This window comes from Mustelus asterias, chromosome 22, assembly GCF_964213995.1.
Source record: "Mustelus asterias chromosome 22, sMusAst1.hap1.1, whole genome shotgun sequence".
NCBI lineage: Eukaryota > Metazoa > Chordata > Chondrichthyes > Carcharhiniformes > Triakidae > Mustelus > Mustelus asterias.
This window is the reverse complement of record NC_135822.1, coordinates 56556645-56571325: the sequence shown is the minus strand read 5'-3', so window position 1 is coordinate 56571325 and position 14681 is coordinate 56556645. Positions and strand designations below refer to the sequence as shown.

The 14681-nt window shown below is 47.5% G+C and overlaps 1 protein-coding gene across 2 annotated transcripts in view; it reads right to left on the bottom strand.

The window, feature by feature from the left end:
• Positions 1-5856: 5856 nt before the first annotated feature.
• LOC144510059 (cytotoxic granule associated RNA binding protein TIA1-like) overlaps positions 5857-14681 on the bottom strand; it is a 47563-nt gene continuing 38738 nt past the window's right edge. For both annotated transcript variants that reach the window (XM_078239286.1, XM_078239285.1), the window contains 2 exons: positions 11488-11639; positions 5857-9310 (listed from right to left, as the gene is read on the bottom strand). In XM_078239286.1, coding sequence (XP_078095412.1) covers positions 9187-9310; positions 11488-11639 — 276 coding nt within the window. In that variant the 3' untranslated portion in view covers positions 5857-9186. The remainder of the gene's footprint in view (positions 9311-11487; positions 11640-14681) is intronic.

The window sequence follows — 14681 nt, the reverse complement described above, 5'->3', positions numbered from 1 at the left end:
GTGCTAACTTTAAACAAAAAAGGTCATTCCACATTTTCTTGGGAAGGCAGTGATTCATGTTAGGATTACGCTTCCACTAAAGGCTGCCTCCGAAAACAACCTTACCCTCTACTTGCAGTGTATAATCTTCCACGCACTTTGAGAAGCGATTCAATTGAGGAGAAACACCAAAACTACGCTGTCCTGCCCAGGCAACCCATCAACCTGCATCGCCTTCAACAAACATTTAACACTTTGAAGGAAGTTGGAACTGATGCAAAGTAAAATTCTTCAAAGCTTATTTTTTAAAAAAAGTTTATTAGTGTCACAAGTACGCTTACATTAACACTGCAATGAAGTAACTGTGAAAATCCCCCAGTCCGGCGCCTGTTCGGGTTACACTGAGGGAGAATTTAGCACCTAACCAGCACGTCTTTTGGGCTGTGGGAGGAAACCGGAGCACCCGGAGGAAACCCACGCAGACATAGGGGGAGAATGTGCAGACTCCGCAGGGACCCAAGCCAGGAATCGAAGCTGGGTCCCTGGTGTTGCGAGGCAGCGGTGCTAACCACTGTGCCGCCGTTGCATGAGGATATGAAATGGATTCAAATCGCATGGGTGATTTCTGCAAACATGTATAGAAGAAGATACCAAGATGCCGCCACCATTGTAGGCTCCACTTCATGGGGAACATTAATGGAAAGGAGGGACTGGGCTGGCTAAAGATCAACAAGGGTAAGAACATAACAAAAAGAACAAAACACAGGAAGAGATGCAACAAAAACCCAGCAAAGCACAGGTCTTTTCATCTTGCATTGGTAATTCATAAAAGAACATTCAATCAGTATTTTGTAATAAATCTGATTATCTTTATGAAAATTACCAACATGGGCAAAGGGAGAAATGCTAACCAATAAGCCGGCTGGATTTTCCTTTTAAGGAAATTTGTAAATCTAAACTTCCACAAACCCATTAACGACTTGCATTTATATATCACCGTCAACCCTACAAAATGCCCCAAGGTGCTGTGCAGTAATTATCAGATCAAATCTGAGAAACGGCCATGTGGGTCAGGTAATGAAAATAAAGACAAAATACTGAGGAGTTTTCTTTTTATTCATTCGTGGGACATGGATGTCGTCGACTGGCCAGCATTTATTGCCCATCCCCAGTTGCCCTTGAGGTGGTGAGCTGCCTTCTTGAATCGCCCTGCAGTCCATGCGCTGTGGGTCCACAGGACCACAATGCCACCTAGGTCAATGCCAGGTGGTCCGCCCGGTTTCTTTTCTTTGTTGAGACTTTGTAGCGATTGATTCAACGGAGTAGCTTGCTAGGTCCTTTCAGAGGGCAGTTGAGAGTCAACCACATTGCTGCGGCTCTGGAGTCACATGTAGGCCAGACCGGGTAAGGACGGCAGATTTCCTTCCCTAAAGAACATCGGCGAACCAGATGGGTTTTTCCGACAATCGTTTCATGGTCATCAGTAGATTAATTCCAGATTTTTTTTATTGAATTCAAATTCCACCCTCTGCCGTGGCGGGGATTCGAACCCAGGGTCACCAGAACATTATCTGGGTTTCTGTATTAGGAGTTGCGCGATAATACCACTTGGCCATCACCTCCCCTCTGGATGCTGGAGTCTGAAACAAAATCAGAAAAATGCTGGGGAAACTCTGACAGCATCTGTGGAGAGAAAATAGAGCCAATATTTCAAGTCTGGATGACCCTTCGTCAGAACTGAAGAGATGCGACTTTAGTGAAACGTACAAGATCCTGAGGGATTGTTGCAGGGTCAGTTTGGAGAGGACTTTTCCTATTATGGGAGCATCTAGTATTAGGGGCCACAAAACATAAGGGGTCATTCATTTAGGCCAGAGGCAAGAATTTCTTTTCTCTCTGAGGGTGGTGAGACCTTCTCTTCAGCTGACGAAGGGTCATCCAAACTCGAAACGTTGCTCTATTCTCTCCACACAGATGCTGAGACACCGGCTGAGTTTCTCCAGCATGTTCTGTTTTTGCTTCAGGTGATCAAAAACTTGGTCAAGCAGCTAAGCTTGAAGGAGAATCTTCTTTTTTAAAAAAAGAGGCAGAAAATGAGGTGTGAGAGATTTAGGGAAGAAAATGCAGTGCTTGGGGCCCAGACAGCTGAAGGAAGGCCTGTTAGTGGAGAATGAAGGAAATAAACTTTATTTATTAATCTTTATTTCACACTGCACTGAAGTCGCTGTGAAAATCCCCCAGTCGTCAGAATCCGGCAGCTGTTCGGGTACACAGAGAATTCAGCAGCGAACCAGCGCGTCTTTCGGACTGTGGGAGGAAACCGGAGCACCCGGAGGAAACCCACGCAGACACGGGGGAGAACGTGCAAACTCCGCACAGACAGTGACCCAAGCTGGGAATCGAACCCAGGTCCCTGGCGCTGTGAGGCAGCAGTGCTAACCCGCTGTGCCACTGCTCAACGTTTCACTTGGGAACTGGATACAAATGAGTTCAAAAAACGTAAATAAACAAAGGGAACTGGAGTTACCTTCCGGGCAGGGGAAATCTCTGACATTGTTCCGGAGACAACTGGATAATGCACAGAGCAGATTAGGGTTCTATCAGAGAATAATAATCTAAACCCAATTGCTAAAAGCTTGAATCGAAAACTCAACCGTTCTGAACTGCATTTCAATTTTCCCAAGTGGAATTCCCTATCCAATCTCATCTCCATTGAATCCTCACTTCCCAAGCAACCCTTGTAAATTCACAAATTGTAACCTTGCACAGCTCGACTCTCAAAACTAGAATTTGATTTCTTCACCTTGAACCCTTCACAGCTTCACCTTCGGGGGCGGGGGGGGTGTGTGTGTGTGTGTGTGTGTGTGTGTTCAGATTATATTTTGCACCTTAACTAATATGAGCTTGGAAGTAGATACAAGGAGGGAGAGTTAGGAACCAAATGAATTCTCAGATTAATCACGGAATCTTTGGTAAACTGTTACCAGTTCTCTTACATCGATCTCTACATTCTGCACTCTCTCCTTTCCTTCTCTATGAACAGTATGCCTTGTCCGCATAGTGTGCAAGAAACAATACTTTTCACTGTATACTAATACATACTTCAGGAAGTGTAGTGGAGAACATGCCCCTGTCTACATCAATGGGGACGAAGTAGAATGGGTCGAGAGCTTCAAGGTTTCAGGTGTCCAGATCACCAACAACCTGTCGTGGTCCCCCCATGCCGACACTATAGTTAAGAAAACCCACCAATGCCTCTACTTTCTCAGAAGACGAAGGAAATCTGGTATGTCAGCTACGACTCTCACCAACCTTTACAGATGCACCATAGAAAGCATTCTTTCTGGATGTATCACAGCTTGGTATGGCTCCTGCTCTGCCCAAGACCGCAAGAAACTACAAAAGGTTGTGAATGTAACCCAATCCATCACGGAAACCAGCCTCCCATCCATTGACTCCGTCTACACTTCCCACTGCCTTGGCAAAACAGCCAGCATAATCAAGGACCCCATGCACTCTGGACATTCTCTCTTCCACCTTCCTGTGTCGGGAAAATGATACAAAAGTCTGAGGTCACGTACCAACCGACTCAAGAACAGCTTCTTCCCTGCTGCTGTTGGACTTTTGAATGGACCTACCTCGCATTAAGTTGATCTTTCTCTACACCCTAGCTATGACTGTAACACTACATTCTGCACTCTCCCCTTTCCTTCTCTATGAACTGTATGCTTTGTCTGTATAGCGCGCAAAAAAAACAATACTTTTCACTGTATCCCAATACGTGACAAATCAAATTAAATGTGACAATAATAAATAATCAAATCAAAGAGAATACCTTGGGTTTAATCTGCGAGTGTTCTGTGCTGCTCCTATGTGGAGAAAGCTGTCCCCCACCAGCATGTACCTGAAGGTAGTACAGTGGTTAGCACTGCTGCCTCACATCGCCAGGGACCCGGGTTCGATTCCCGGCTTGGGTCACTGTCTGTGCGGAGTCTGCACCTTCTCCCCCGTGTCTGCGTGGGTTCCGTCCCACAGTCCGAAAGACGTGCTGGTTAGGTGCTAAAATTCTCCCTCAGTGTACCCGAACAGGCGGAGTGTGGTGACTCGGGGATTTTTTTCACAGTGACTTCATTGCAGTGTTAATGTCAGGTTACTTGTGACACTCATAAATAAATATAAAGCCGACAGCAGTGCATGTTGGTTGCTAAGTGAGGAAGTGTGCCGTTATCACAAACATTAAATTCTCTTTCCCTCACCCTTTGCTGCTAGGTTTCCGAGTTTAACATTTGGAATGTACAGCAACACTGTGGACTGAAGCTGGGGAGATGGAAGGCAGCATTCCACGGTGCCACAGTGGGTTAGCACTGCTGCCTCACATCGCCAGGGACCCGGGTTCGATTCCGATTCCTGGCTTGGGTCACTCACTGTCTGTGTCAAGTTTGCACGTTCTCCCCGTGTCTGCATGGGTTTCCTCCGGGTGCTCCAGTTTCCTCCCACAGTCTGAAAGACATGCTGGTTAGGTGCTAAATTCTCCCTCAGTGTAACCCGAACAGGCACCGGAGTGTGGTGACTAGGGGATTTTCACAGTAACTTCATTGCAGCGTTAATGTAAGCCCACTTGTGACACTAACAAATAAACTTTAAACAAACTCGCCAGGAAAGCTGCAGCAAAGAAGCGTTGCCATCAAAGTATCCCTGTGCGATAGCATAGAACAGGGAATTTTCATAGATTCCCTACAGTGCAGAAGGAGGCCACTTGGCCCATCAAGCCTGCACTGACAACAATCCCACCCAGGCCCTATCCCTGTTACCCCACTTACTTACCCCACGAATCCCCCTGACACTATGGGACAATTTATCATGGCCAATCCACCTAACCCGCACATCTTGAGACACTAAGGGGAAATTTAGCATGGCCAATCCACCTAAACTGCACATCTTTGGGCACTAAGGGACAATTTAGCGATGTGAGGCAGCAGTGCTAACCCGCACGTCTTTCGGACTGAGAGAGAAAATCGGAGCACCCGGAGGAAACCCACGCAGACACGGGGAGAACGTGCAGACTCTGCACAGACAAGTGACCCAAGCCCGGGAATCGAACCCGGGTCCCTGGCGCCGTGAGGCAACAGTGCTCACCACTGTGCCGAATTTTTAAGATCAACGGTGCCCCTTAACACGGCTCGGTGTGAATTGGCACTGCGTACATACATGTATTCACACATTTCCCAATATCAAAGCAAGCGGGGGGCCACAAACCTCACTTCTTCAGTTGTGAGATAGCACTAAGCAGCAAGAGGTACTGAGCAGCTGTGATTAAACAGAATAAAGGAGTTCAGTATGATGGCCCAACGACCGTTTTATTTATTGACTGTTAATAACTGCTACAGTTATAATACCAACAAGGCCGTGCAGTTAACAAATCCGAATGCAAGTCAACTGGTCCTTCACAAACCTAGTTCTTGTGATTTTTGCCTGGAATAAAATTCCCCTGAGGTGAAGTTTTTTTTTTCCTTTCTCCAAAAAACGCTGACGCAGTTTAAACAGAAAACGAGAGACTTTATCCCTTTTCTTTACGTGGCCCGTTTCGGCTGCATTCTTTCTTCCTTGTTAAAACCCCAACCCGTCTAAACCTGCTCGCCCTGGCGTCCCTTCGCGGGAAGCCTTGCAGTGTTCGTCTGCCACCACCCACTCCCGGGAAGGACGACGACTCCGGGGACGGCAGTGATCCGTCCACCCCCACTCTCCCGCAATTACAGCACCAAAATCTGGGAGGAAGATGCACGTCGATACAGCCTTGTCCCGTGACAAAAAGTTATCATCTGAAACTTTTTCTTGTGCTCTGACTTGTGTGCAAGCGGGAGACTTTTTTTTGGAGGGGGGGGTAGGGGGTGAGGTGGGAGGAGAATTGGGAGCGAGCACGTGAAATTGAAACAACCGCCACCATCTTTGGAAATAATCTCAGTTCACATTTGTTCCAATTGCCTCGCAACGCCCAGTGAACCTTAATACAGTTGGATGCAAACTTAAAAAAACAAAGTTCTGTACAAACCACTTAACTGAGTGCAAGCGTGGCAGTTGGAATTGGTGCAGTTATTTCCAAGTGCCAGCCCCTTGTAAGGTCGACAAAAAGGGATACAGTCTCCAGTGCTCAAGAGATCAGGATTTCGTAACAACAAAACGATCCACAACTTCGTCTGCAGCGCACCAGTTCCACTTCCAAGAAGACAACTGACTCAAAACTCCTGGGGCTGGGCCAACCAGTTACGCACTTCAGCAACTAAATGTGGGATCTATCGTGAAAAGGAAAACACAAACCCTGCCAAACAATCCAATAAAAAATACATTAACCCCACTTGAAAACTGGTTAAAATTGTGCATCGAGCGTACCTGGTAAGAATTTGCACGCAAGTCATCTGTGAGTTAAGTCACAGACGGCCCAGAGTCTTCCCACCAGTACGTAGGGGAGTTGTTAAGCTGGGAGATTTTAAAAAGGGAGAAACTAAACATGGCGATTCGCCGCTGCAGCCACAGGTTTCTCTGCAGAAGAGCATTCGAATGACCAAATCCTCCGCGTACGCCGCACACAAAGCACTCCCACACCGAGTGACGCAAGTCACGTCTCGCTCCGTTTCTGCCCGCTGAAACTGTTCTAAATCGGTTGGATTGGCACAGCCCTATTTGACCCTGCAGTCCAGGCAAACCTGACAATCACATTAAGACGACGGTGAAGAAAGCTCGCCGTCTTCCTGGTTCCCTGAACTACGGAAGAGAAATCGCAGTCGGAAGGACTTCCAAGACAATCGCCTTGCCCGGGACGCAACTGGCGGGGAAACGCAAAATTCTCCCCAGCGAGCCTGGGGCAGAGCATTTTAAAACCAATGTACAACTGATCTGCAACAAAATACATTTACAGTACCTCTTATATGCATATGCAGCCAGTATTGCGAGCATAGCCGATCATTTACACTAGAAAACCACATCGTTCGGGACACTCTTTGAAGTGATACGTCAAGAGATTTTCCTTTGAAGCTCTTTTTTTCTCCTGAGGTGCTCCGAAGTTGCGATTTAGCCAAGAACAGACAAAACATATCAACTGTGGCTGATGGACTTGCTACATTGGGGGGGGGGGGGTTCGGTCAGCCCGGACTCCCCCACCCCACAGCCCATGCAGCAGAACCCATAACCATCTGGTTAATCATAGAATCCCTACAAGTACAGAAGGAGGCCATTTGGCCCATCGAGGTCTGTACCCGACCGCAATCCCCACCCTAATCCCATAACCCCACTGCTAATCCCCCTGACACTGGGGTCAATTTAGCACGGCCAATCCACCTAAACCCGCACATCTTTGGACTGTGGGAGAAAACCGGAGCACCCGGAGGAAACCCACGCAGACACGGAGGGAGAACGTGCAGACTCCGCACAGACAGTGACCCGAGGCCGGGAATTGAACCCGGGTCCCTGGCGCATGTGAGGCAGCAGTGCTAACCCACTGTGCCGCCAGCTAATCCCCCCTGGTTAACCAGCCAGCGCTGCGACTGCCGTCACTGACAGGATTGAATTTTGTCCCCCCTCCCTTTCTCTCAAATTACTATTCATGTCGGCGGACTGTTCACTCTGTTTCGGGACGCACAATGATTCCCCCCCCAATGAATCGCAGCCTTAAGACACCACTGCCGCCAACTTCCTGAAGCGTTTACGAGCCAGTACCCAAGTCAGTAGTCAACCCATGACAGCGAACGTGATTCCTACCATCAGCCCCCTGAAGTCACAAAACCGTACAGACCAAAATACAAAGCCAAGAGTAGGATTCCCCCCCTTCCCCCCAACCAGAAACAAAAAGCTACCTTGGGTTAACAGTCGAGGTTGCGTATATTCTAATCATCTTTTCGTGCAGACTGCAAATTCTGGCAAAACAGGTTAACCTTCCCCCCCATTAAATCATCATAGAATCCCTACAGTGCAGAAGGAGGCCATTCGGCCCATCGAGTCTGCACCGACCACAATCCCACCCGGGCCCTATTCCTGTGACTCCCACATATTTACCCTAGCTAATCCCCCTTAACACTAGGGTCAATTTAGCATGGCCAATCCACCTAACCCGCACGAGTGCTTCAGGATTTTCTCACCCCGACCTACCAACCGCCCCTCCCCAACTACAATTTGACACAAACGGCGCCATTTTCTATTTTGCCAGTAGTTCCATGTACGTTTAAAACAACAAGAAATAAAAAAATCAGGAACCCAAATTCGGATCCGGGGAGCCTCGGCTGTCTTGCCATTTGCCTGCACGCACCCGGACAAGTTCCTGAGGATGGTGCCTGGCGGTGCTGAGGGGAGCGTTACTCGGATCGGTGGGGGGTGGGGGGGGGAGCCCCTTTCCCAGGAGATTTGAACGCGCTTTGGGGTGACACTGGGAGAGCAACGGGGAATCCGACACTCAGAGAAGTGCTTTCTCTACAACATCGCCACGGTTTTGCTTGGTTTCTTTTTAATGAAATGATTAAAATACTACTGCAAAAATAACAAAAAAAAAAACCACAGAAGTAAACATTTACTATAGTATTTCATTGCGTTAAACTATGCTGCGTACATGCTGCGGGAACCAGGGTCTCGCCATTTCATTTGTTTTTTTTAACCCCCCCCTCCTGTGTTCTGGGGGATCTATTTTTTTCCCCCCTCTGCGAACAACCTCCTAACATTTACAAAGGATGGCCTCGTACAATAGAAATGTGGAAAACATAGGATTATTAGATTTGATAGGTAGAAATCAAATTTGTGGAATGCTTAACTAAGCTGCCCGGCATCCGTATAGAAACACGGCGTCTTAAGGTTGTGCAATTCGCCTGCCGCGTTTTATAAAAGTGGCAGCCTGACTTAGAAATCCCTGCTTTTTGCATGTTCTCTCCAAGGGCCATAGGAAATAAGATTTTAATTTTGTCGTTGAAGAAAACTAGACACAAAAATTGGCAGACATCCAGCATCTTTAGACAGAAGCTCGGATGAAACGAATTTCCATGATTTTTTTTTTTTAAATGAATCTTTTTCCTTTTGAAATAAATACAACGCAGTTGACATCTTTCATTGATCTGGCTTTGAAAAAAAAAACATCTTTTAAGTAAACAAAGGCTTGACGTGTCCGCTGTGGCAGGAAACCACTGGCTATAAGGTAGGAAGAGAGAGAGAGAGAGAGAGAGTCCTTTCTGCTCACTGGGTCTGGTAGCCTGCCATGCCAAATCCTGCTTGGTTGGTTATCACACTCGGACTTTGGCCTTGCGCAGGCGGGACTCCGTAGTTCGCACCCATCCATGCAGCAGTGGATGGTGTCTGACTGCAAGAGAGAAGCAGATAAAACACCGGTGAGAGGCCACACAAAACAGCTGACTTTATATTCAATTAAAAGAAATAGGAAGGGGCATAAGTCTCTTCCCCACGGTCTACCCCCTCTCTAAGGCTGCTACAAAGTGTAGATGATATATATTGAATCATCTTAAACTTAAAGGGTTTGAAATGCTTGCACAGAGAATCGCACAGTGCAGAAAGGAGGCCGTTCGGCCCATCGGGTCTGCGCCGACCACAATCCCACCCTAAACCCGTAACCCTACGTATTTACCCTGTTAACCTCCCTGACACTAAGGGGCAATTTAGCATGGCCAATCCACCTCACCCGCACATCTTGGGACACTAAGGGACAATTTAGCATGGCCAATCCACCTCACCCGCACATCTCGGGACACTAAGGGACAATTTAGCATGGCCAATCCACCTCACCCGCACATCTTGGGACACTAAGGGACAATTTAGCATGGCCAATCCACCTAACCTGCACATCTTGGGACACTAAGGGACAATTTAGCATGGCCAATCCACCTAACCTGCATATCTTTGGCCACTGAGGGAAAATTTAACAAGGCCCATCCACCTAACCCGCACATCTTGGGACACTAAGGGGCAACTTAGCATGGCCAATCCACCTGACCTACACATCTTTGGACACTACGGGACAATTTAGCATGGCCAGTCCACCTGACCTACACATCTTTGGATTGTGGGAGGAAACTGGAGCACCCGGAGAAAACCCACACAGACATGGGGGGGGGAGAACGTGCAAACTCCACACGGTCATCCCAGGCCGGAACTGAACCCGGGTCCCTGACGCTGTGAGGCAGCAATGCTAACCCACTGTGCCGCCCTTACCTATCGCCACTTTATCGTGAGAGAGGCTGTAGCAGCGAACAAGTTGTTTCAAATACTCAAATACAGAATTAGACATGATCCACGTTTTTCAGAATGATCAGACGGGAATCCATGTGCCTTAAAAAGGAATGCTTTTTTTCCCTCTGCGGGCAACTGGAGGCATTGGTGTGTTTTTGACGTTTCATAACTTAGCACTGTGTTTGGGAGACTGAACATTAATTCCTCACTCTGGTCATCGTTTCGTAACAACTCAAGGCTACGATTTGATTCCATACTTTGCTGCCTGCGCACTAGAGGCCAACGTTGGAAGAACAGACCCTGTCGATCTCACGACCTTTTCCATCGAGAAGCAGACACATGGGGAACACCACCATCTGCAAGTTCCCCCTCCAAGTCACTCACCGTCCCGACTTGGAAACACATCAGCCGCTCCATCACTGTCGTTGGATCAAAATCCTGGAGCTCCCTCCCTAACTGCCCTGTGGCTGTACCTACACCACAGGGACTGCAATGTTCCAAGGCGGCTCACCCACCACCTTCTCAAGGGCAATTAGGGATGGGCAATAAAAAGGCTGGTATGATCTGGTGGCACTCACATCCCGTGAAAGATTTAAAAAAAGCAGTTCCAGGCCAAGTCAGGGAACACTGATTGTTGGGTCCTCTGAATGGACGAGGGGACAGCGCTGATACGGGCTTTAAAAATGGTTTTCTTTTATTGAACAGAGCTTAAAAAAGATTGACATGACAGAGGCAAAAAGGAAAGCGAACTTGGAGACTGGCTTCTCAGCCAACCCCTGTACTGAACTGAACGCACTGGACGGATCTCGAAAGCAAACCGAGAAACTAAAACTATATTTCAATCCTTATCTCGTTATTGTCTCGCAGGCTCTCAGTCCAGAAAAACATTCCTTGCTGCTGCTGTTACGAAAAACTTGTTTGCCTGCATTGCGTACCCTTCAGGAATGCAGTCAATTTCTAGCCTTCTGATTCCGCATGTAGGCAAGTCAGCAGTCAACTGTTAAGCTTAGCAGAATTAGTTGCAGAGGCAGAAATATCGTAAAATGAAGTCCTTGCCCAGACTGAAGCAAACAGGGCCAAGCATACACAGGATCTCTCACTGAGACACACCCAAAACTGTTGTATGCTAAACCTCTACTCTTTCGCCAACTCTACTTAATCTTTTGCAGAAGGAAAAGCAATTCTTGAAACCTTCTGACTTATAGTCCTGTTCACGGACTGATAAATACCCAACAACCCAACGTGCTAATAAACACAGCAAAAAAAACCCCAAAATACAAGGTGTTGCCTTACTCCATTCTGAATCCTTGTTGGTTCCAGGCTTGTCCATAAACTCCGTACGGTGGCATTTGCCAGCCGTTAGGCATGTACTGGCTGAATTGCTGAGTATTTCCATACCACTGGCCAAACTGGCTCCACGGCTGAGCATAACCCATCTGACTTTGCTGAAAAATAAAACAAAGCAAAAGGGGGGTTTGGGTGGGGAGGTGTCAGGAGAAGCGCGATGGTAACATTTTCCGAAAATGGACTCCGTTTACGTTGAAATACCATTGCTGGAACCTGCACCTGGACACAGGACAGTTCCAGATTTGACTGTTGTCAGCCGAGAACCATTTTCTCTGCAGTTTCTCCCTGTCTCAGTCCTAAACACCCAGTAGCCTCCTATCCATTGACTCTGTCTACACTTCCCGCTGCCTCAGAAAAGCAGCCAGCATAATTAAGGACCCCACGCACCCCGGACATTCTCTCTTCCACCTTCTTCCGTCGGGAAAAAGATACAAAAGGCTGAGGTCATGGACCAACCGTCTCAAGAACAGCTTCTTCCCTGCTGCCATCAGACCTTTGAATGGACCTACCTCGCATTAAGCTGATCTTTCTCTACACCCTAGCTGTCACTGTAACGCTACATTCTGCACCCCCTCCTTTCCTTCTCTATGAACAGTATGCTTAGAAACAATACTTTTCACTGTATGTTAATACATGTGACAATAATATATCAATTCAAGTCAGTTACTACCCGCTATTTACAGAATCATACAGTGCAAGAGGCCATTCGGCCCATCGAGTCTGTACTGACCACAATCTCATCCAGGCTCTATCCCCATACCCTATGCATTTACCCTAGCTAGTCCCCCGACACTAAGGGACAATTTAGCATGGCCAATCCACCTAACATCTTTGGGCTGTGGGAGGAAACCGGAGCACCCAGAGAAAACCCACGCAGACACGGGGAGAACGTGCAGACTCCGCACAGACAGTGACCCAAGCCGGGAATCAAACCCGGGTCCCTGGGGCTGTAAGGCAGCAGTGCTAACCACTGTGCCACCGTGTCCCCCTATAAATGGACCAATGTGGAGTCACGAGCAGATGTCTCACCGCTGAGGATGGTGTTCCACAGAATACTATCCCCATTAAATTCACTGCGCCCCAGTGGGTCACTAAGATCAGGCTATGGCAAGTTCCATGAAATGTTATACTCCATAGATCAATGAAGAATATGAAAAAAAAACAATTCATGTTTTGTTCATGTATTGGGGAGAGAGTGGCATAGCGGTAATAGCAATCCAGAGGCCCAGGCTAATGCTCTGGGACACAGGGTCAAATCCCACCACAGCAGAACTTAAAAGTTTCAATTGGGAAAAAAAAACTGGAATCTGGTCTTAGTATTAGTGCCGTGAATCTATCATCGGTGATCAGGAAAACACCCCATCTGGTTCACTAATGGTTCACTGCCGTCCTTACCCGGTCTGGCCCATATGCGAATCCAGAACCACAGCAATGTGGTCGACTCTTAATTGCCATCTGACACAGCCTAACAAACCACTCAGTTGACCTAAACGCTACAGATGGATCACAGTGGTTCAGGAAGGTACCACCTTCTTTTTCAAGGGTACTTGGCAATGGACAACAATAGGCGGCACAGTGGGTTAGCACTGCTGCCTCTCAGCTCCAGGGTCCCGGGTTCAATTCCCGGCTTGGGTCACTGCCTGTGTGGAGTCTGCACGTTCTCCCTTGTGTCTGTGTGGGTTTCCTCCGGGTGCTCCGGTTTCCTCCCACAGTCCGAAGATGTTTAGGTTAGATGGTTTGGCCATGCTAAATTGCCCCTTAGTGTCCAAAGATGTGCAGGTTAGGTGGATTGGCCATGCTAAATTGTCCCTTAGTGTCCAAAGATGTGCAGGTTAGGTGGATTGGCCATGCTAAATTGTCCCTTAGTGTCCAAAGATGTGCAGGTTAGGTGGATTGGCCATGCTAAATTGCCCCTTAGTGTCCAAAGATGTGCAGGTTAGGTGGATTGGCCATGCTAAATTGCCCCTTAGTGTCCAAAGATGTGCAGGTTAGGTGGATTGGCCATGCTAAATTGTCCCTTAGTGTCCAAAGATGTGCAGGTTAGGTGGATTGGCCATGCTAAATTGTCCCTTAGTGTCCAAAGATGTGCAGGTTAGGTGGATTGGCCATGCTAAATTGTCCCTTAGTGCATAAATTAGAGGAATTAGTGGGGTAAATATGAGAGATTGCAGGGATAGAGCCTGGTGGGATTGTTATCGGTGCAGACTCGATGGGCTGAATGGCCTCCTTCTGCACTGTAGGGATTCTAAGAATGCTGACCTTGCCAGCGACATCCCATGAAAGAATAATTTAAAAACCTTTTTACAGCCATTTTGATACTCTTATCCCGTTCAGAGATTTACTCCTGCATGTGCTACAATCAAAGCAAACACCTTCCTTTTCCTATTTTTGCTCTTTCAATTTTACTTTTAAACTTACTTGCTCCCAGGTCAAAAGAATAAAGAAAATTACAGCACAGGAACAGGCCCTTCGGCCCCCCAAGCTTGCATCGACCATGCTGCCCGACTGAACTAAAACCCCCTCCCCTTCCAGGGACCATATCCCTCTATTCCCATCCTATTCATGTATTTGTCCAGACGCCCCTTAAAAGTCACTATCTTATCTGCTTCCAGTAACTCCCCTGGCTGCGAGTTCCAGGCACCCACCACCCTCTGTGTAAAAGAAACTTGCCTCGTACATCTCCTTTAAACATTGCCCCTCGCATCTTCAACCAATGCCCCCTAGTAATTGACTCTTGGGAAAAAGCTTCTGACTATCCACTCTGTCCATGCCTCTCATAATTTTGTAGATTTCTATCATGTCGCCCCTCAACCTCCGTCATTCCAGTGAGAACAAACCGAGTTTCTCCAACCTCTCCTCATAGCCAAATGCCCTCCATACCAGGCAACATCCTGGCAAATCTTTTCTGTACCCTCTCCAAAGCCTCCACATCTTTCTGGTAGTGTGGCGACATGAATTGAACACTATATTCCAAGTGCGGCCTAACCAAGGTTCTATAAAGCTGCAACATGACTTGTCCAATTTGTCAGTTGGACAACAGCTCCAGATATAAAGTTTCCAGCCATTCAGGTCTCGAGGCACAGATGATTAATTTGACTGCGTGACTGGTTCAATCTATCAATGCTCTTTCGAATAAGGCA